This window comes from Schistocerca piceifrons, chromosome 3 (genome assembly GCF_021461385.2).
Source record: "Schistocerca piceifrons isolate TAMUIC-IGC-003096 chromosome 3, iqSchPice1.1, whole genome shotgun sequence".
NCBI classification, from domain to species: domain Eukaryota; kingdom Metazoa; phylum Arthropoda; class Insecta; order Orthoptera; family Acrididae; genus Schistocerca; species Schistocerca piceifrons.
This window is the reverse complement of record NC_060140.1, coordinates 108,795,098-108,817,515: the sequence shown is the minus strand read 5'-3', so window position 1 is coordinate 108,817,515 and position 22,418 is coordinate 108,795,098. Positions and strand designations below refer to the sequence as shown.

Below are 22,418 nucleotides of genomic sequence, written 5' to 3'. Positions count from 1 at the left end.
CATAATTTTCAATGGCAGCAAATATGAGGGAAAGTCAAAGTTTAAATTATCAACTTGAAAAAATAAAGTTACATAATTAACTATTTGCCTGCTTACAGTTACATGTCTGCAGTCTGGTACACACTAAAATCACCATGCCACAGTACTGTTGCACATCTCTACAGGAGCCTAAACGAAATGGCACTGCCCGTTGGTAAAGTGGAGTATTGCATGCCAATTAATTTTCTATATTTGAAGAAGACCACTGCTGTAAAAATTCACGCTGAATTGGTGGAAATGTATGACAACAACACACCATCGTATGAGACAAAGGTTAGGTAACACAGACATTCAGTGTGGTCAAACAAGTTTGAATGATGAAGAACATGCCAGACCTGCCTCTGGGAAGAATAAGGAATCACAAGCGAAATGGAGCTGCTGATGGTGGTGGTGGTGGTGGTGGTGATATTGTGGTGTGGGTGCATGACAGCAGGGTCTTTAGTGTCCTTACTAAAATTTTAAGAGATGAGAGTGGCTAAGGATCACAAAATTAATAAATATGAAATACAAAGAAAAATGTACGGACCACCACCTTCTCTTTTAATAATAATAATAATAATAAAACCAGCAACAACATCACACACACACACACACACACACACACACACACACACACACACACACACACACAAAACAATGGAAATCACAATGTAGAGTAAAATCTCACAGTAAAAAGGATAAAAGCAATGGAATGGGTTAAAATTAAACAGAAATAACTGTGGTTGGCTGATTGTTGGAATAAAAGGGCTGAGCCAGCTGCTCTGCAGCACACTACAATCTCCAGCCTAACAGCTAAAGCTCGAATCCAGACACTTCTCAAAATTTTAAAAGTTTGACTACTGTCTTGTTTTCAGCTGAAACAGAGGGCAGATCACTCACCTAAATTTGCTTCTGCCAGCCTATCATAATTGTCATTTTCTATTTGTAGTTCACTGTTGCTATTTGGGTTTACATATTGTCTGTATGTCATTTCGAGATGGTGAGAGGTGCTGTGGATGCTAGAAAATGGAGTGCCAAGTTGAGAAATCTGAACATTTGCGACATATTTTTCTGTCTGAGTTCATCAGAGTGGTGATGGCAGCAGAGGTAGCCAGAAACATTTGCGCCTTGTATGGGGATAATGCCATTGGACAGAGCATGGCAAGAAAACTGTTTTCTCATTTTGAGGAGGATCCTTTTGACATTAATGATTCCACATTTAGAAAGACCTTTGGGTTTTTATGAAGATACTTTAAACACATTAGTTCACAATGATCAAGGTCAGTGTACTTGAGACATGGCAGATGTGATGCACTGTGATCCTCCCACCATCATGTCACATTTGCATGCAATGGGAAAGGTTCAGCAATTGGATGTATGGATGCCACACGTTCTAAGCCAAAATCCCAAAAATCAGCAGGTGGCCATGGGTGCATTTCTGCTATCTTGGCATCAACTGGCTCGTGAACAACACTGACCATTCCTATTCTGTATGGTGACACGAGAAAGGGTGTCTTTATGCTAACATAAGGAAAATAAAGGGATGGTTGAGCTCAAACAAAGCAGCAACGTCCTGTACGAAGACCTGCATGTACATTCACAAAAGAGAATGTTATGCATCTGGTGGTAGATTCAGGGGAGGGGACCAAACAGCGAGGTCATTGATCCCATCGGGTTAGGGAAGGATGGGGGAAGGAAGTCAGCTGTGGCCTTTCAAAGGAACCATCCTGGCATTTGCCTGAAGTGATATTGGGAAATCAAGGAAAACACAAATCAGGATGGGCGGATGCGGGTTTGAACTGTCGTTCTCCCGAATGCTAGTCCAGTGTGCTAACCACTGCACCACCTCACTCGGCCATGCAACTGGTGGAACAGCGATGGTGAGGTGTACTATGAATAGCTTCCCCAAGGTGTAACCATCACTGCTAACATTTATTGTCAACAACTGAGATGTCTTGCAGATGTAATCCAAGAACAACGACCAGGAAGACTGTGTGAAGTGGTGCTACTCCACAATAACACCTGCCTGCATTCTCTAGACTGACAAAAACCACTATACAGAGTTGGGTTGGGAAGTCATTCTGCACCCACCTTATTCGCCTGATCATGGGCCCTCAGATTTTCACCTTTTCCACTCTTTATTGAAATCTTAAAGGAACTTCCTTTCCAGATGAAAATGTGCTCTGAACATGACTCAATGAGTTCTTTCATGTCAAAACCATGTGATTTCTACAGCCGTGGAATAGAAAAGTTACTCCAGCATTGTCAGACAGTTGTAAATAGTGAAGAAGAATACATTGGCAACTAAAGTCTCTGTCATGTGTATCTGTTGAATTTATTAAACTTACGGAAAAACACTATGAACTTATGCACCAACCCTACAAAATGCAGCACTCAGTTAAAATGTTGCTTACAGTAGTTTGCATGCTCAAGGCATCAGAAATTTGGGGAGGGAGCTGGGGTTCTCTCACCAGAGGAAGAAGCCATGTATTAGGGGACAGTGCCCAATTTGGTAGTGGGTCAAGGCCACTTCATCCTGCCAGACTGGCAGGAGCTAGGCCACAGCTAGATAGATAGCTGGCTGGCTTCACCAAGTGCAGTGTATTGTTCCTCACTTCCAGCCACTCCTCCCACAATTGCACAGATCTCTGATTCACCACCAAAAGGACAACTTGCAGGGGAATGACACATAGTGTCACAGCTCCTTCCCTGAGGGCCTCCTTGGCAGGTTGGCTTGCCTATTCACTTCCCCAAATTCCCACGTGCCCTGGTACACGGTAGAAACACACCAGGTTCCCCTGTTGTTGAATGAAGTACAGTTGGTCATACGTTAGCTGGAACAGTTTATTTGCAATGGTTGGAGGGCACTAATGGAACTGGAGCAGGTGAAAAACTGTCTGCCCTAAAAATGCCTCATCTGCTTTCTATATCACATGTAGCTCTGCGGTAACTACAATATATTCACAGCAAAAATGAATCCTGAAGACATGATCACGAAATGCTACTGAATGGCCAAGGGAATCCTCTTGCTTAGAGCCACCAAGGTATGCAACTTTAAAACTGTGATGCCTATCTAAATTGTTAAGAAACAGAGTGAAATGTAAAATATGGAGTGCAGTCTTTCCTATTATGAGTCAAGCCTGAAATAACCCTGGGCCCCTGCAGGAGCCATGGTGGAGATCTTCTCCAACCTTGGTGCAAAACTTTAAAACCAGCCACTTTCATCTCCTAAAGGCAATGCTCTGAGCAAAACCCATAGGGCCTCATTGCTCGTTGTTAATGATGGAATAGCATTTCTATTAGTGGCCAAGGATGTTTATGGCATGGACAGTGTTTTAGAGGATTGTTGCACTATGAGGAGTCATCACCTGATGTGAAGTGGTGGGTCACTAGCTTCAGCATGGATTGGTATGGGGCTGGTTCTGAAGTCCCTAGTGGCTAGCCAAATTCCTTCATAGTACACAAAGTCCAATATATAAGGGCCTCATACAGACTCTCACACACTGTGCACTGTAATTCTATAATTAGGCCAGGGTCACACAAAGACCCTGTAAAACTGGAGCAGACAAGTTCAGTCAGCACAACATGAATTATGGCTAACATATTTTACAATGCTCAGTGCTTTCCAGGACATCTTTTCATATCCCTAAGGTGTGGCAACCATGCAAGTTTACAGCCAAATGTGAGACCCAAAAACCTCACCATATCTTTAAAATTAAGCACAATATCCCCCTTACAAAGCCCAGGAAAGTTTAAAACAGAATGGGAATGGTTAATTTGAATGCAGACGTCTCAGTTGAGAAATTAAAACCACCTCCTCTCTGCCCATTCCTTCAACTATATGGCCCACTTCCTTTTTAAACTACACACTTAACAACCAGCCAACACCTAATTATATTAAGTATTTCCTACATGCAGATGACCTGGCAAGCACAGCTCACAGAAGCTCAATGTTTCTTGGAGTAATATCACATTGGAACACACAGGTGTGATGTTGGAAAGATCTCGGACATATCGACACCAGTGTAAAAAGATTCATCATAAGGTGTCCTCCAGACACAATATTTTGCAAAACCCGTAAATAGCAGATGGGGAGCAAACCCTCCTGTACTGAGAACCACTGCACAAGCATTACCCTTCTCTATGGCTGAATACGCCTGCCCTGTATGGACCCAATCTACCCACGCAAAGAAAGTCAACACAACCCTTATTGAAACATGTTGAATAACAATGGGGCGTATGAAACCCACAACCCAGCAAAGTGCTACAAAACTGCTGATCTTGCAAGTCCCAGCTCCCAAAAATCATCTCATGAATTTACAAAGATGCACAGACCAACTACTGACAACTGTCATACTCTCTTTGGCATTCAGCAAGAGCCTGGATGACTGAGACGCCGTAAAAGGTTCTTAAGTCAGGCCACGGAAGAACCACTATCTGACTATCCACCAGCACAGGTAGTGTCTGGCAGTTTCAGAACAAACTGGAAACACTGAGGAACCTGAACCACATTAGAACAGGGTGGGGTCAAGGCAATGTGGATGACAACAAGTGTGGTTGTGGAATTGTGCAAGACATGGAACACCTCCTGGGCTGCTCTATACTGTCCCTACAGATACAACCATGACAGTTTGTGGCTGGATAGGAAAGAAGCCTTGGATGTCGTACAATACTGGACTTAAAGACTATGATTTGGCTTCCAGACATGAAAAAGTAAAGTAAAGTAAGCAACCGTACATTGTGTAAAGCAATGAAAGAATAGATAAGAACACTAATATCACAAAATTATGATTATTTTGTTACAGGTTTTTATTTTACGCAATGATGTAAATATCTGGAGACCTACTGGATTAATTTATATCACGTGCAGAGGCCCAAGAATTATGTGAATTGCAACATGAAATAAAGTTCCTAGTAGCATTGATTGTTTGAATGTGGCTATATTCTTTAAATCAAGTTAACAAAAGACAGGGCATAGTTAAACTAAAAAGTAGGTAGCAGATGAACCTAAAATGACAAAGAGAACAATGCATTTTAAACATATAATGACTTACTTCTTCTTCTGGTGTGCTAAGTACAGGTGGCATGTTTCCACGATGGCCGCCATGCCTGAAGACTCTCAGATGGTTGAGCAGGTAGTCATAAAGATATATTTTATCTGCTTCAATTCCATGGAAAGTTATAGACAAGTCACTGCAGCACTCGCGGCCCTGAAAATTTGTGGTAAGAAAATAATTTAATAAAAATTGCTGAACACTAATAACTTAACCAATATGTCATTATACAAGAAAGTTCAGGAGGTTATATGTTTGATGATGAGGCATTATGAAACAAGTAATGAACATAAAAAATATACAGACAAAAAAATTAACAAGATCTATTGCGCTTACAAGGACAGTTGAATATGTGAATTGCGCAGTCTGCATCAGTTTGAGAAAGGTTAATAGTTTCGTAACATTCTAATATTCATATATTTCTGCCAGAGGCACTATTTTGCAGTCCAACAGCGTACTATAAATATGAGAATGCATAAAACATGAATGAGCCTTTCATAATAAAATTTTTATTATTCAAAATTGATTCACATTTACTGTTTCATTGCTTATCTATGAGGGTGGACTGAAGAGTAATGCCTCGACCTTCGTAACTCTTCAACAGTTGGCAGCATCGGTATGCGGCAGGTACTGGCTTGTTCCGTAGCCTCTTCTCTACATCTCCAGTTCACGGGAAGCCTTAGTATTGAACAGTTGTGTTGTTACAGTGCAAAGTATGGAACCCTGTCCAGACGGTCAGAGAATACGATTTAAGCATCATGCATTCATTGAATTCTTGACAGCAGAAGGTGTCACCCCAAACGAAATTCATCAGAGAATGAAAGCAGTTTATGGTGATTGTGATGATGTGAACACTGTGCATCATTGGGCGAGTATGTTGAGGCAGGAACATCTGATCTGCATGACAAACAAAGAGTTGGACGTCCTGTGATAGCAACCACCAAGTTTCACAAGCAAAACGTTGACAGATTGATTCAGGACGATCATAGTATCACCCAGAGAGAAACTGCAAGCACAATCGGCATTTCACAAGAACATATGGGTCACATTATTGCTTTGCTTGGCTATCGGATGATCTGTGCACAATGGGTACCCAGGATGCTGACTCCTGAAATGAAAGCTCACAGACTTGAAATTTGCCAGGAACTCCTCTCACGTTACGAGAATGAAGGTGACACCTTTCTCCATTCAACTGTGACAGGAGACAAAACGTGGGTACACCATTACGACCCAGAGACATTGAGAGAACTGTGAGACTGTGGTTGCAGAAACAGAATGTCGACTTCTTCCGTCACGGCTTCAGAAAACTTGTTTATCGTTGTCAGAAATGTATCCAATTGGATGGTTATTATGTGGAAAAGTGAATATTGGTAATTAAAGATCACATTCTATGGATTATTTCTGCATTTGATTTATTAAAATATTCCCATCCAAAACCAATTACTTTTCATTCAACCCTCGTACATACTTTTACTACTGGTCAGTTTTAATGCAATGTTTGTTTCCAGGGGCAGATGTGGACTCTGACCACAATCTATTGGTTATGAACTGTAGATTAAAACTGAAGAAACTGCAAAAAGGTGGGAATTTAAGGAGATGGGACCTGGATAAACTGAAGAACCAGAGGTTGTACAGAGTTCCAGGGAGAGCATAAGGGAACAATTGACAGGAATGGGGGAAAGAAATATAGTAGAAGAAGAATGGGTAGCTTTGAGGGATGAAATAGTGAAGGCAGCAGAGGATCAAAAAGACGAGGGCTAGTAGAAACCCTTGGGTAACAGAAGAAATATTGAATTTAATTGATGAAAAGAGAAAATATAAAAATGCAGTAAGTGAAGCAGGCAAAAAGGAATACAAACGTCTCAAAAATGATATCGACAGGAAGTGCAAAATGGCTAAGAAGGAAAGGCTAGAGGACAAATGTAACGATGTAGAGGCTTATCTCACTAGGGGTAAGATAGATACTGCCCACAGGAAAATTAAAGAGACCTTTGGAGAAGGGAGAACCACTTGCATGAATATCAAGAGCTTTGATGGAAACCCAGATCTAAGCAAAGAAGGGAAAGCAGAAAGGTGGAAGGAGTATATAGAGGGTTTATACAAGGGCGATGTATTTGACGACAATATTATGGAAATGTAAGAGGAGGTAGATGAAGATGAAATGGGAGATATGATACTGCGTGAAGAGTTTGACAGAGCACTGAAAGACCTGAGTCGAAAAACGGCCCTCGGAGTAGACAACATTCCATTAGAACCACTGACAGCCTTGGGAGAGCCAGTCCTGACAAAACTCTACCATCTGGTGAGAAAGATGTATGAGACTGGTGAAATATCCTCAGACTTCAAGAAGAATATAATAATTCCAATCCCAAAGATAGCAGGTGTTGACAGTTGTGAAAATTACCAAACTATCAGTTTAATAAGTCACAGCTGCAAAATACCAACGCGAATTCTTTACAGACGAATGGAAAAACTGATAGAAGCCGACCTCGAGGAAGATCAGTTTGGATTCCATAGAAATGCTGGAACACTTGAGGCAATACTGACTCTATGACTTATCTTAGAAGAAAGATTAAGGAAAGGCAAACCTACATTTCTAGCATTTGTAGACTTAGAGAAAGCTTTTGACAATGTTGATTGGTATCCTCTCTTTCAAATTCTGATCGTGGCGGGGGTAAAATACAGGGAGCAAAAGGCTATTTACAATTTGTACAGAAACCAGATGGCAGTTATAAGAGTCGAGGGACATGAAAGGGAAGCAGTGGTTGGGAAGGGAGTGAGACAGGGTTGTAGCCTCTCCCCGATGTTATTCAATCTGTATATTGAGCAAGGAATAAAGGAAACAAAAGAAAAGTTTAGAGTAGGTGTTAAAATCCATGGAGAAGAAATAAAAACTTTGAGGTTCGCCGATGACATTGTAATTCTGTCAGAGACAGCAAAGGACTTGGAAGAGCAGTTGACTGCAATGGGCAGTGTCTTGAAAGGAGGATATAAGATGAACATCAACAAAAGCAAAACGAGGATAATGGAATGTAGTCGGGTGATGCGCGGGAATTAGATTACGAAATGAGACACTTAAAAGTAGTAAAGGAGTTTTGCTATTTGGGGAGCAAAATAACTAATGATGGTCGAAGTAGAGAGGATATAAAATGTAGACTGGCAATGGCAAGGAAAGCATTTCTGAAGAAGAGAAATTTGTTAACATCGAGTATAGATTTAAGTGTCAGGAAGTCGTTTCTGAAAGTGTTTGTATGGATTGTATGGAAGTGAAACATGGACAATAAATAGTTTGGACAAGAAGAGAATAGAAGCTTTTGAAATGTGGTGCTACAGCAGACTGCTGAAGATTAGATGGGTAGATCACATAACTAATGAGGAGGTATTGAATAGAATGTGGGAGAAGAGGAGTTTGTGGCACAACTTGACTAGAAGAAGGGATCGGTTGGTAGGACATGTTCTGAGACATCGAGGGATCACCAATTTAGTATTGGAAGGCAGCGTGGAGGGTAAAAATCGTAGAGGGAGACCAAGAGATGAATACACTAAGCAGATTCAGAAGGATGTAGGCTGCAGTAGGTACTGGGAGATGAAGAAGCTTGCACAGGATAGAGTAGCATGGAGAGCTGCATCAAACCAGTCTCAGGACTGAAGACCACAACAACAACAACAACAAAATTGTAGAAAGTATGAGTACACTAATGCCAACTGCACACAAACTGTAGTACCTCTGCACTGGTCAAGAAGCACTCTCCACCAGTTCACCAAGAGCTTCCTTGAGCAGGTAAAATATGTGGCACCAACACATAACAACCTTGAGCTACAGGCTGGATACTCACAGGCAGGTCAATGAACATCAGTTGATGTTTGTGGGTCTAGCCTTGTTACAATGTTGCAACATACTTCCAGCCTTGGTTCTGTTCTGTTTTGAACGGTATCCAATTTGAACATGCCAAAGAAGAATCCAATAGTAAGCAGCATTAATAGCCCGATGTTACTGCATGGAATCTACCACCAGAGTGCCTTTTCATTTCTAGAAAACTGTGCTTGTGAGTTTAACAGCAGACAACAAGCTTTCACCACCACCCAGTTTCCATGCCTGCACCATTTGATTATAGTTTTCTTCAATTTGAATGAGTAATGACGGATCCAAGTCTCAATACATGGGACAATTTTTGGCAAAAACCCATCACCTCTTCCTTCACACGACATAAGAAGTGCGTGAAGAACTGCAGCTTGTATTACCCATTCAGCAATTTTAAAAATCAACAAACTGACACTTTTTGGAATTCCAACTCATTCTGAATGACTGATCACTTTCATAACAGATATAATGTTTCTGACCAACTTTGAGACTGAACACCTTCTAAAAGTTAATGAGTGGCCTCAATGTTTAGTGGTATGATGACGGTGTGGGGATGGCGGAAGTGTGCTATTTTTTCAACACATTTTTGTCCTTTCTTGAACTCCTTACACCAACACTTCTCACATGACCATGAAAGAGTGACAAATGTGACTACCATTAACATGCACATTCAAACGAACTTGATTAAGATGTGTTGTGCAATAGCGGGCATCTCTCTCGCTCATCACAGAGGTTGGTGAATGCCTGGAGGATGAGGCATTCCAATGTTAGTTCTCCTCCACAGGGATTGCTTTCCATGTAACCACAGAAGCCCAAATGCACCATGTACCCTTGGACACTTGATTCAATAAACCTTGTTTACATTCAATCCACCCTCGTGAAACACGCCAGATAGGACTTGTGTAGATTCTCTACAAGTAATTAGAAGAATAATATTTCTAATGAAGATAGGAACTAGGTAAAATTACACACAGACAGGATTACATTTCAATGGTCAGCAAAAAAGGTTGTTATTCATTTCTGCAAACTGTATCTTCAGCTATTGTTTTTATGTGTACTATATTATTCTATGCTTTGTTACTGAATTCAATAAATCATGGAAGAGCTTTAACACCACATTAGTTGTGGGATGAGCCAAGCTATATTAGTGGTCTTCACATCCAGATTGATGATGAAATTATTAAACACCTGAAACAACAGCACTAGTGGCACCAGCTGTTGTAACTGGTGCTCTAGAACCAGGGATTGTTGCACCTGTCCAAACTATCATCAACTCTGAACAGTTTCGGCAACATCAACAGTCAGCAACTGGCAACAATCTCAACTTCCCATGAACAGCTTTCAGTGCCCCCAGCATTTTTGCATGTGATTCCCAGTTGGGTTACAGCACCCGTACAATGTAGTCAGCAGGGACAATAAAGCCATACCTGTGTATGCATGTTTTGTATTCATTAGCTCCAAAGAAGGACACTGTCCTAAAACTCAAATGCTTTCAGTCTTGTTTTTTGAGTAAATAAGTCCCATAAATTGTCCAAAATAAAAGTTTACAACTGTGCCACAGAACTATGGAATTATTCTCTTGAAGGAGCTGGAAGAAGAGCAGAAGGGACACACAAAGAAGAACCCTACAAATATTGGAATGGTTTTTCCACTTTACTGAACAGGTCAAAATCTTGTAAGTATCTGTGGTTTCCTTTGCTCTCAGAGTAGAAACACAATGACCAAGCATTCGCAAATTTGAAAGAACATTTGTTCTAAAGTTCAGTTTACATTATGTGATCAAGTTAATGGTAAGCTGTGGCCATTGACAGACTGTCTTTGTTCAGGGACTATCTTAGTATCAGCATGGAATGATTTAGGTACACCCTGAAAAGACTGGAACAGCAAGGTTCAAATTGGATTTAAAACCGAGTATTTCTACACACAGGAAATTTTAATACTGCATTTCTTTGACTAATCAAATGGTTTATCAATTATAAGCATTCAACAATTATGAAACCCTATTAAGAGTCAGTTTTGAAGATCATGCTTGAAGACATCCAATGATAGTTCCTTGCACTGGACCATCTAATCAGTGCTTAAACTGCAACAATGCAGTGACAAGAGAGTGACTCAGTCATATCCTCCACACAGCCCTAATATAATCTCTTTCTTTTTTTCCTCATCTCAGATCAGACTTAAATGGCAAGCAGCTTTGAAAGCAGTGATAAAAGATGAGTTACAGTACATATATCAGGATTGGTAGATTCATGTGGTCACTTGAATACATTTCAGAGGGGCTGTTTTTTTTGTGTAAGCCTGGACCCAATTTAATTTACTTCAAAAGTAAAAAATTAATTCTCATTCTTAAATTACTCAATGTCATGTGTTTATTTACTTCCCATTCACAAGCTGGAGTTGCATTATACACTCGTCGTAATTCAATAGCCACTTTTAAAAAGAGAGAGAGAGAGGGGGGGGGGGAGAGAGAGAGAGAGAGAGAGAGAGAGAGAGAGAGAGAGAGAGAGAGAGAGAGAGAGAAGAAAATAAGCTCTGATTTACTACAGATGTTACAAATTTTTCTAACATCTACATTATGAGAATTTCAGTGTACATATATAAAAAGTGGAAAAGCTCGAAATTACTAAGGGTGGTACTTTAACTTATTGACAAAAATAAAGTGGCCATTATCCTGTGTATGAAAACAGAATATTTTATGTAAAAAGAAAGAAATAAATAAATAAAGGAAGGAAGGAAAGAAGTAATTGGTGTGGAAAGACACAGGGCTGGCAAAAGCGAGAGTAAGCCACTGAAAACTTAAGTCTATGGAAAGATAGAAGGCACAAAGCAATGTGTTTAGCTGGCAGTTAAGGATGCACTGAAAAACTATGAGCAGTTAACATGTCGGAACAAAAAACTTAATGCCAAGACAGTATACAATAGTCAAAGGCAATGCCCAGAGAAAAGATATATTATGATGAGAGCTGTTTTTATGGAAGAAGGCTGCAAATTAAAAGGCCAACCAGTAAAATAATGACAAAGTTATGGAAGTGGCCAAAAGGCTGCTTATAGTAAATATGTTCCTGTCATGAACTGTGCCTGTGAAGGACAACTATTGGCAAGGATATAAGTTAGCTCAAATGTCTGTAGTTTAGCTTTCATGGCTTCTCTGTGTGCTGTGTGTAGGAGGCAACGTATTGGTTGACTCTCTAGGATTGTACACTCCTGAAATTTTAATAATAAACCATACTGTAATGCTCACAGCTTCTCTTATGCCTGCAACTGCAGTTAGGTGAGTATCTCTGTGATGCTTTTGCACTTGCTATATGAACCTGTGATGAAATGCACTGTTCTCCTTTGGATCTTTTGTATTCCATTTGTCAATCCTGTATCTGGTAAAGGTCCTGACTGATGAGCACTATGCAAGCAACAATCAACTGACAGTTTTTAAGCTACTGTTTTTGTGGGTGGACGATTCCTCCAATGAACCTTGATCTATCATCTGCCTTTCCTAAGATTAATTTAATTACTACTTTAAACTTTACATAACTCCCAGATATGTAATGGATGTGACTACTTCCAGTAACTTTTGGTAGTCACATAATCATATAATAAATGCCAGTTCCTGCATCAAAGTGTCAACTGTCTGCACATCTTCCTGCATTTTGTTACAACTATCTACATCCAACAGCACTGTCTGCAGATGGAATCACGGAGCTTCTGATGTTATCGACTTCGTCACTTATATACAGAGTGAACCAGAACTCCACTGACAAACTTTCAGAGGTGTTCAGACCTTCTGAGTATTCTGGTGTACCCTTATGCCAGTCTCCCAAACCTCATTACAGGGTTACTGCATTTCATTTGGTTTCATCTTCCAGTTAGTTTTCTGTCTGTTTTGTGGTGAAAATAGTGGACAACAGTGCAGATTTTGATGGTATGAACTGTGCATCTGTTTTCCATTTGCTCACAGTACCAGCTGCAGACAACAGTAATGCCCTCCTTAACTCATTGCATCAATTTTGCATTCACTACTGCTTGGTTTTATCTAGGTTTTTGTTTCCTGGTATTGTCAGCTGCACATTTACAGTGATATACTGTGGTACTACAGATAGGTTTACTGATGAAGAGTTGGCCAACAAGCACCTGGTGTAGTGGTTCGCTGAATGGAATTGGAGAGTGGCATGACTATGCTAAGCTGAGCTGTTCTCGTACAGACAGCAACCCCACCTCAGTACTTTTGCATCAGTACATAGGCAACATTCTTTGTTAGAATGGAAGATACTGGCTGTGTGAGGTATGTTAGAGTACCCCACATGGAAAGAATGTGTTACAAGCAACTGGTGTCTACCCTGCCTATAGCACTCAGTGTGTTGCATGAGCTTTAAACATAAGCCAGTAAACTGTTCTGAGTGCCTTACATGAACAACAATTGCACCTGTATAATTCACAGAATGTGCAGTTGTTGCAGCCAGCGGACTTCCCATTTCTAGTGGCGTTTACAAATTGGTTCCTACAGTAATGTGTAGAAAACTCCAATGTTCCTGCTTTTGCATTGTTCACATACAAGGCTACAGTTGCAAGTGAGGGTATGTTCAACAGTTGTAACAGCCATGTATGGGAAGATGAAAAGCATTAGTGTGTTGGTTCTATTGACAGATGTTTACTATGAACGTATGGGCTGGTACTGTCAACAATTTTGTGATTGGGCCTTCCCTGTCTCCTGACACACAGAATGGAGTTGGGTACTAAACATGCCTTCAATATGTAATCCCATAGTTTCTAGAAGATGTTCTGCTGAGAATTTATCATATTATGTTGTTTTAGCTTTACAGGTGCTGGCACACTTCACACTCAATGTTAGAATCCACAATGAAGTACAGTTTGGTCAAATTGGTTCCACACCATGGCCAGCTTGGTCACAAGATGTGACACCAATTGACTTCTTCTTCTGGGGGCATGTGAAAAGCCTAGTTTACACAACTCTGGTTGATACTCGTATGGAACTAGTTGTCAGGATTATCATGGGAATGGAAGTAATACACTAAACTCCTGGAATTCTTCAGTGTGTAAGACAGTTTATGATGCATCACTGTACACTCTGTCATGGTTATGGTGGCCAACATTTTGAACAATTCCTGCAAGGGAACAGTTCTGGATTTGTTACGTGCTGTACGATAGACTGACAGAACAGAATGTACTCACGGTGATAAAACTGAATGTGTTTCATCTGACTGTTTGCAATGCTCTGTGTTGTGTGTTGTACATTTTGATTATTGCGCACAAAGGCTTCTTCATTAATGTGAAGGCACTTTTACAGAAACAAGGGTGATTGTGGCAACAAATTGAATAAATCATAATTACATCATTACTCTGTAACAAGCTGCAGAAGACTGTGGGTACCTTATACCAAAATAATAAGGTTTCCCTGAACGAACTCTGAAAGGTTGTTGGCGGAGTTCTGGTTCACCCTATGTATATGGTGAACAGTAATGGTCCTATATGCCTCCCTTGGGGTACTTTTTGTCTGAAGATTTCTCTCCGTTATGAGTGACATGCTGTGTCCTATCAACTATGAACTCTTCAATCCACTCACAATGCTGGTCTGGTATTCTGTATGGTCACCTTTTATTCATTAGTTGACAATGAGGAATTGTACCGGATGCCTTTCAGAAATCATGGAACATGGCAGAAACATGGGCGTTGGTATCTATTGCCCTCTGGATCTCATGGACAATCGGGATGAACCAATTTTTCACACTATTGTTGTTTGCTAAATTCATATTTATGCCTACAGAGGTGATTTTGAGACTTGAAAAAGTCATATTATGTAAATGTGTTCTCAAATTCTACAACAGACTGACATCACTGATACAGGCCTACAGCTGTTTCCTGAAAATGGGAAAGAACTGCAGACATTTCCAAACACTTAGTACAATTCATACCCCCAGCTACCTACGGAAGACTGCTGCTTGAAGAAGAGCAAATTCTTTCGCATACTCTATGTACAATTGTGTTGGTATTCGATGAGGTTTAGTTAGTTGCCTTTCCTTTGCTGAATAATTTTAGTTCATTTTTTATCCTGTGGTTGCTTATTTCAATATCTATTATTTTGGCAGTTGTACAACAATTAAAAGTATAAACTTCTTTAGCGAAACAATTCTGGAACAAGAAATTTAGCTTTCTAGTCTTCTTTCTAGTCACTGAATGTTTTGATTGATGGCACTGATCTGTTTGCTGCTTTAATGGCCAAAATTTTACAGGATTATCTGTCAGACTGGTAGATAGAATTTTACTTTCAAATTTGTTGAATATGTCATGCATGGCTCACCTTACACTACTTTAGGTTTCATTCAGTTTTTGTTCATCGACAAGGCTTCGTCTACTTTTAAATCTGCAGTGAAGATCTCTCAGTTTGCAAAGTAGTTTTCTAATATGGTTGTAAAGTCACAATGAGTCATTCTCACCCCTCACAACCTGTCATGGCACATACCTTTCATTGGAATACTGTACCAGGGGCAGTAAAATGAAAATCAAATAACCACCACAGTGGGACCATGGAATGATTCAATTCAAAAGTAGTCACCACACACGTTAAGACGTATATCCTACTGGGAGACGAGATGCTCAATTTCTGTTTCATAGAATGTGATCAGTTGCTAATGGATCAACAACTGCACTCATCTTTCCACTTCCTTTTCCAACTGAAACCAATGCCCATGCACGTCTTTCTTCAGGTCGCCAAAAAAAAAATGAAAATCACACAGAGAAAGATCGGAGATGTATGGACGATATTGCAGTGTTTACTAACTAAATGGCTGAAAAGTAGCCTTCATCTGATTGACAGTGGGGGGGACAGGCATTATCGTACAGCAGGATGACTCTGTCCGACAACATTCCTAGGCATTTTCACTTTATGGCATGTGTTGCAGTTTCCAAAAAGTGTATTCATAATGCTGCACATCGACTGCGGTTCCAAGCTAGAGGAACTTGACAAGCAGGGGCCCCTGTAGTTAAAGAGGAAGGTTATCATGACCTTACCAGAACTTGTGCGATTTCTTTGGCAGGGGGAGATGTGGGGTGTTTTTACTGTTGGCTTTCTGTTGGTCTGTAGACTGTCAGAATGCTGTCGGACAGAATCATCATGTTGCACGATAACACACAGCCCAAAACTGTCAATCAGATGAAGGCTATGCTTCAGCAATTAGGTTGGGAAACACTAGAACATTTGATTACAGCCTGGATCTTCCATTGTGCTCTCAGCACATGCATCAGCATTGGGTGAGCAGTACAGCCATAACAAAAGCCACTCTGTATTTATTTATTTATTCCATGTGATCTGATGGTACACAGTGAGTTGCAGATGTTGGAAAATATCATTTAATATTGTTAACATATATTAACGTAAGCATATAGTATCCTAATGTATTATATTGCTCAATGTTTTCAATTTAACACCAACAGCAAGATTACTGTTCTAAGTATTCATTTACAGAGTAAAAACAGTGACACAACAAATATGACTTCAGGGCTTTGCTAACTTTTATGTTGTCTTCGATGGGAAGATTGTTGAACAGTTGGAGGCCCATGTGGAAAACTCCCTTTTTACACAGTTGAGTGTTTGTACGTATAACATGCAGGTTTGTGTTTTTCGTGGTGTTGTGTACATGTATTTCATTATTTTTTACGTCTCTGGGGTCAGTTGGCATTATGTGTTTTCTGAAGAATTTTAGAGTCTCAAGAATGTAGAGGCAAGTAGTGAGCATGTCTGTAGCAGCAGGAGGGTTAATAGCAATGAAATTATAAATGCCAATTGAAATATGTCTCCCAAAGAAAGGTAGGAGTCTGGAATCGAAGGCTGTTCATAATTGTTTTAGCTACTTGTACTCACCTCAGTAGAGGTGGAAACACACTGGGTAAACTTTTCATGTGGTTGATTTTTGCTCATACATTAACGGGGATGAAATATAGATAAGAAACCAAAATTTTACTTAAAATTGAGAGCAGAACAATATCTCATTTCATTCTTGAGTTATTGGGTTTTTATATTCGATGGAGGACTACATGCAATGCACCCATTCATGCACTCGTGCATCGCGAATCACATGATCATAACAACTGTCACAGCTCATAAATGATTCAAGATATTGAAAAGAGGTTTTCTGCAAATGATAGCACACAATGAGGCACATATGTTGTACAATAAATACTCATAACTTTTATACTAACCGAAACTTGGAAGTAACTTGTCTGCAGCAGTGAGAGGTTGGGGGATCAGCATGCATGCAAAACTGTTCTTTTCAGTGATAGGATCAGAACTGTTCACTCCCTGAAATGAACTAGCTCTTTTTCATGACTCACCACTCATTCACAATAGAAAATAAATGGAAGGCAAATTGTCCTTTAAACTTTGTTTATTCCAGTACTATACCTGTATTTTGATCTTATTTGATCCTATTTTGAAGTAAAACAGATAATGAGTAAGAATTTTGTATTGTTTATTGAAATTTCCACAATATGACAAAGTTTTTGATTATTGATTTATTTTGCACTATCGTGGTTTTGGCTTTGTAGCCATTATCATGGCCAAAGGTGAAATAGTCATAAAATATTGGTGTATCACATTTTGCGATATGTTTATCGGTTCACTCGTAATTAAAGTGTAAATTCGAGTGTCAATAATAAAAAATCCTATAGTAAGAGGAGTCGTCAGGAACCTAATCTGATCAGTTTAAACAAATAAAAATAAAACAAATGATGTATACATAACATAATTATGTAATATTCATACAGGTATTACTACCAAGAATAATATCCAGTAGAGACGAACTCCGATACAGAGGCGCTGAGTCAAGCAGGTCGAGCCACGAGCTGTATTATTACTGCGTGAGCTAAGACCGCAGAGACGACCAGATTGACACCTGAGTTGCTTTGCTCAACGCTCTGGCTAGAGTCGAGAACGGTGGGGTGAGCGTTGAGTGGGCGAGTTCCGAGGGCAGGGGGAGCGGTGAACGGCCACCAGTCACCCACTCCGAGACAAATCGTCCGTTCTCTTGCAAGCAGGTTGTTGCAAGTAGTTCTTATGATCTCCGCTAGGAAGCTCTCTGTCCTGTTGCTCGCATCAACTGCCCAGAGGGCAGGACGTGCGACTGAAACGATCGCTGACGGAGTGCGATGCTAAGTTAGGTGCGCCAGACACTGCACGCGGCAGAGGAAGCACAGAGATGGCAGGGCATATGTGAAACACAAAATCCAATGGGGCACTGCACAATGTAGGCAGCCAAGGCAGAAGCAGGGCAGAGGCCGGCGCTGGCTGTGTTGTGTGGCGTGCAGTGTGCTCTGACCAGCGGAGGCCCCGCTGATCTGCTCCGACTCTCTCTCTCTCTGCTGTGGGAAACGTTGGGAGCTACCGTTCTTTTTTTCTGAATCACTGATTGTTCACTCCTTTGAAAGATTAAACTCTATGAATCAGTTCAGGAGCGGATCCCCATCTCTAGTCTCTATAACTATGTGGGTGTTATTATCAGTGAGACTAGGTCTGCGACATTTGTGCAATTGTCTGATACTATATTAACGTTTCCTTTCATCAATCTCCATGACATACGGAATTCGTTTTTCATATGGATTTTGAATACAATGTTAATGAAGGTAACAGATTTGTTTTTCTATCTGCCTCCTCATTTCCTTTCAATGTCTGTCTCTTTCATATTTTTTTGTTTTGTAGTTAAAAAATGAGCAAAGAAAACTGTAATACTTCACTATGTATTCACACTTGGTATTGATGTAATGTGTGAAGAATGTTTGTTTCTGAATTTTAAACCACTTAATGTACACTCATGTCATTGCATAGTATGATTAGCACTTGTTTGTTTAATATTTTATTTATATGCCTATCCATGTTTGATTACAGAGTTGCTTGTGGTAATCTGTAGTTAACAGCTCAGTCAGTTGCCACGAGACTCAAGCTGCTTATTATCACTGTTATGTCCAATCCAGTAGTGGATGCTAACCTTTTTGTGTGTTATCTCACATTGAATTGCTCCCTATATGTTTATGTTTTCTTTACTTGGACTGGATGTACCTATGGCCAAAACACACCATAAGACATGATAACCACACTGAAATCAGGACAAATTTTGTGTGTGTGTGTGTGTGTGTGTGTGTGTGTGTGTGTGTGTGTGTGTGTGTGTGTGTGTGTGTTTGTTTGTTTGTTAAGAATGATCACCAGCCTCTGAAAAGATTTCCTGTTCTATGAAGTGGAAACCTCATGTCTTGGAAGACATATCCACCAATAATATTAGTATCAAGACATATGTAGCAGATCATCTTGAAAAATGGGGGACTTGTGACAAGGATAAACAATAACAAAACAAAAATAAAACAGCTTAACAAGAAATATAAAGAACTGAGCCTCACAAGAAGACAAAAGATAACAAAAGTAGAGATTGTATGGTAAGAGAACAAATGAAGAGAAATAAATGAAGTGACACATACACAAAAGTCTTCAGTTGTTTGGATTGTTGTTGTTGTTATTGTTATGGTGATGGTGGTGGTGGATCTGTTTTCCTCCAGCAATATGAGAATAGTTGTACGAAATCAACAATGTAAGATGTGAAGGAGCAGAATGGGATTAAAAAAAAAACAGGAAGAATTTTAGTAAAGAAAGGTGGCTATTGCATGCCCGATAATAAGAGAGACTATTGCAAGACTGATACTATTTTAAGTTCAATCATACCTCATGAACTGGGAAGACACTCCTTTTCCAATAGCTACCGAGTGTTGAGATCTTCCCTCGGAACAGTAACTGGTTAAAACTGTAACCATGGAATCTTCCTCTCCCTAGGCTATCTCTTGTGTCCTCTGGGGTTATTCCAAGTTCTCCCAGGTGCTTTCCTAAATTTTTTAAAAAACATTAATATTTATCTACAACAATGGGGTGGAAAGACAGAAAAAAAAACAAGAAAGAAAATAAAGACAAAAGTAATAGTTGGCTTTTGGATGGTTCAAAATACAACAAAATTGCAAAAAAAACTGCTATTATTATGAATGTTTGTTAGGTGCATTTCATATATTTCACAAGCAAGCAGATAGAATGTGACCAATACACTGTGACACACAATTTTAATCTGTCAAAATGTTTCAAAATTGTGCATGTTAAACTACAAGTGAAAGGCTCTTTCTGCTTTTTAACTGGTCATAACTGAAGGAATTTCTCCAGGAAAGGTATAATAAATCTGTTTGTCCTTTCTCAACAGTTAGAAAATATGTGGCAGAATTCAAATGTGCCACAGTATTCTTGAAGAGAACACATTAACAATGAGCTAAAACTGCAACCAAAAATGAAAACATTGATGATGTGCACAATATGGTAATGGGTAGTGGTAGTCATATCAGAACAATATTTTACAAGCAGAATTAACTAAGTCGGTGGGGAAGAAAATGGGGTGGTGTATATATGGACAGAGAGAGGGAAGACGAGGAGATGAGCAGAGAGTAGGAAGAGGAGATGAGCAGAGAGTAGGAAGAGGAGATGGACAGAGACAGAGTGGAAAGGAGATGGATGAAAGAGAGGGAAGGGGGAGATGGGCAGAGAGAGGGGAGAAAAGGAGATGGGCAGAGAGAGGGGAGAAAAGGAGATGGGCAGAGAGAGGAGGACGCAGACAGACAGACAGAGAGGGGGAGGGAGAGAGAGAGAGAGAGAGAGAGAGAGAGAGAGAGAGAGAGAGAGTGAGAGAAGAGAGGGGGGGGGGGGGGGGTAAATGAGGTTGACACAGAGGGGGAAAGGAGGAGATGGACAGAGAGAGGATGCACGTGGAGTTGGACATTGTAAGAAACATACTTCAGGTACAGGATGTCATAAACACTGAGTCATATGAAAGACTAGGTTTTCTTAAAACGGAGAGCTAAGTACTCAGACATTAATTAATAGTGAGAGTACTTAAGAGACTTTTAACATGATTTCGCACGCAAGCTTTACGTATATTTAACACATTAACTCATTTGTAAAGCAATCAGAAGTTTGAAGCTGATTTATACAGAGGAGTTTGATTCTGTAAAGATTCATGAGTTTACTTGTTAATTATTACCTGGAGGGGAAAAAAAACCACTGTGGGTTAAGAACAACCTATATTCCATTGGGGTGAGAATGAAAAGAGGGTGACACTGAACCATAAACTCAGGAACATCCGGTGCAATTTCAACCAAATTTCTTACGTACATACATGTACATACCATATACAAATAGTGTGGGACTAAGATTGCCCACTATCTCTAGGGATGTGATGGAGACGAGAAGGTGTGATGTAAAAATGTACAAAAATGACCCGTCAGTATTAATTTCTTATATTTGGTTGTAATATAAAGCATGAAGTTCAGTTCCTCTCTTATGGTGCTGTTGAGTGTGTTAACCAGGTCTGCAGTGGGTGCATAATTTTAACAACTCGTTTTGGGACATAAGAAACAGAGACACGGCTGAATATCACTTTCTCTCTGATATGATATGGTGCAAAACAGCAGAGCATAGAACATACATGTGTACAGTGCATGTCACATAAAGATATGTTCAACATCTCTACCTAAGTCTCTAGACTGCTTTCTACAAAACCTGGTACACATATTACTTACAATTTGAGAAGAAATACTGTGCGGGTAAAAACCATCAACCTCCCATTGTTGCGGAGGTGATGATGGGGTGACGAAAGGGGGGAGGTTGTGATGGACAGACATGGAGGGATGAGGTGATGGACAGACAGTGAGAGGGGGGAGGTGGAGACATGTGGTAGATATGTGATATCTGCATCTATCGGCTAAGCAGCAGTTAAAAACCTAGTTATATAATGAATTACTAAAACACAAAATCTTAAGCATCGCTGCAGCAGAAACTGTACAAATGTAATATATTGCATAAGCAACACTTACTACCCAATTTAAGATCACTTAGAGGGTATGGAGTAATGGTTAATAATGAAAGGGGATAACTACACTATCCTATCACATTACAATGCATGATCATAATGTAATGTTTATAGAAGGCAATAATATTGTCAAGCTTTACAGTGTGTGATAGCAATGCCTTGCCATTCTCCTGAGTCAAGACATTACTCATCATCAGCGGGGCAGGAGGGGGAGGGGGGGGGGGGGGGCGGGTTGCTGACTACGTTTTTCAGGTAGACTAAGAGGGGGACATGAACATGTACATGGCGCATAGTAACATGTTTGTGACCTAGAAGTCAGCATTATTTTTGTGTGCAGTGATGAAGTACAAAATTGTGTTTTATATTATAAGTTATTTGGAGCACACTGTGTAAAAATTAAAGAACAATGTAGAATCAGAATCAATCACATGAGACAGTGCAGTGGTTAAGACATTGGCTGCATATTCAGGTGGATGGAATTTGCTCTGTCCAGCAATCCCAGTTTGGTGGTTCTCCATCTTCATAACATTTCACAACTATGTTGCAGTTCCATTCCACCATTATGTATGTTTTACTTTCTCCCATTTTCTT

The 22,418-nt window shown here is 40.0% G+C and overlaps 1 protein-coding gene across 1 annotated transcript in view; it reads right to left on the bottom strand.

The window, feature by feature from the left end:
- Window positions 1-22,418, bottom strand: part of LOC124787902 (glycoprotein-N-acetylgalactosamine 3-beta-galactosyltransferase 1-like) — a 44,088-nt gene that overhangs the window by 5,238 nt on the left and 16,432 nt on the right. The window contains exons 2-3 of the mRNA XM_047254884.1: window positions 19,649-19,806; window positions 5,073-5,228 (exon numbers count right to left, since the gene is read on the bottom strand). Coding sequence (XP_047110840.1) covers window positions 5,073-5,228; window positions 19,649-19,806 — 314 coding nt within the window. The remainder of the gene's footprint in view (window positions 1-5,072; window positions 5,229-19,648; window positions 19,807-22,418) is intronic.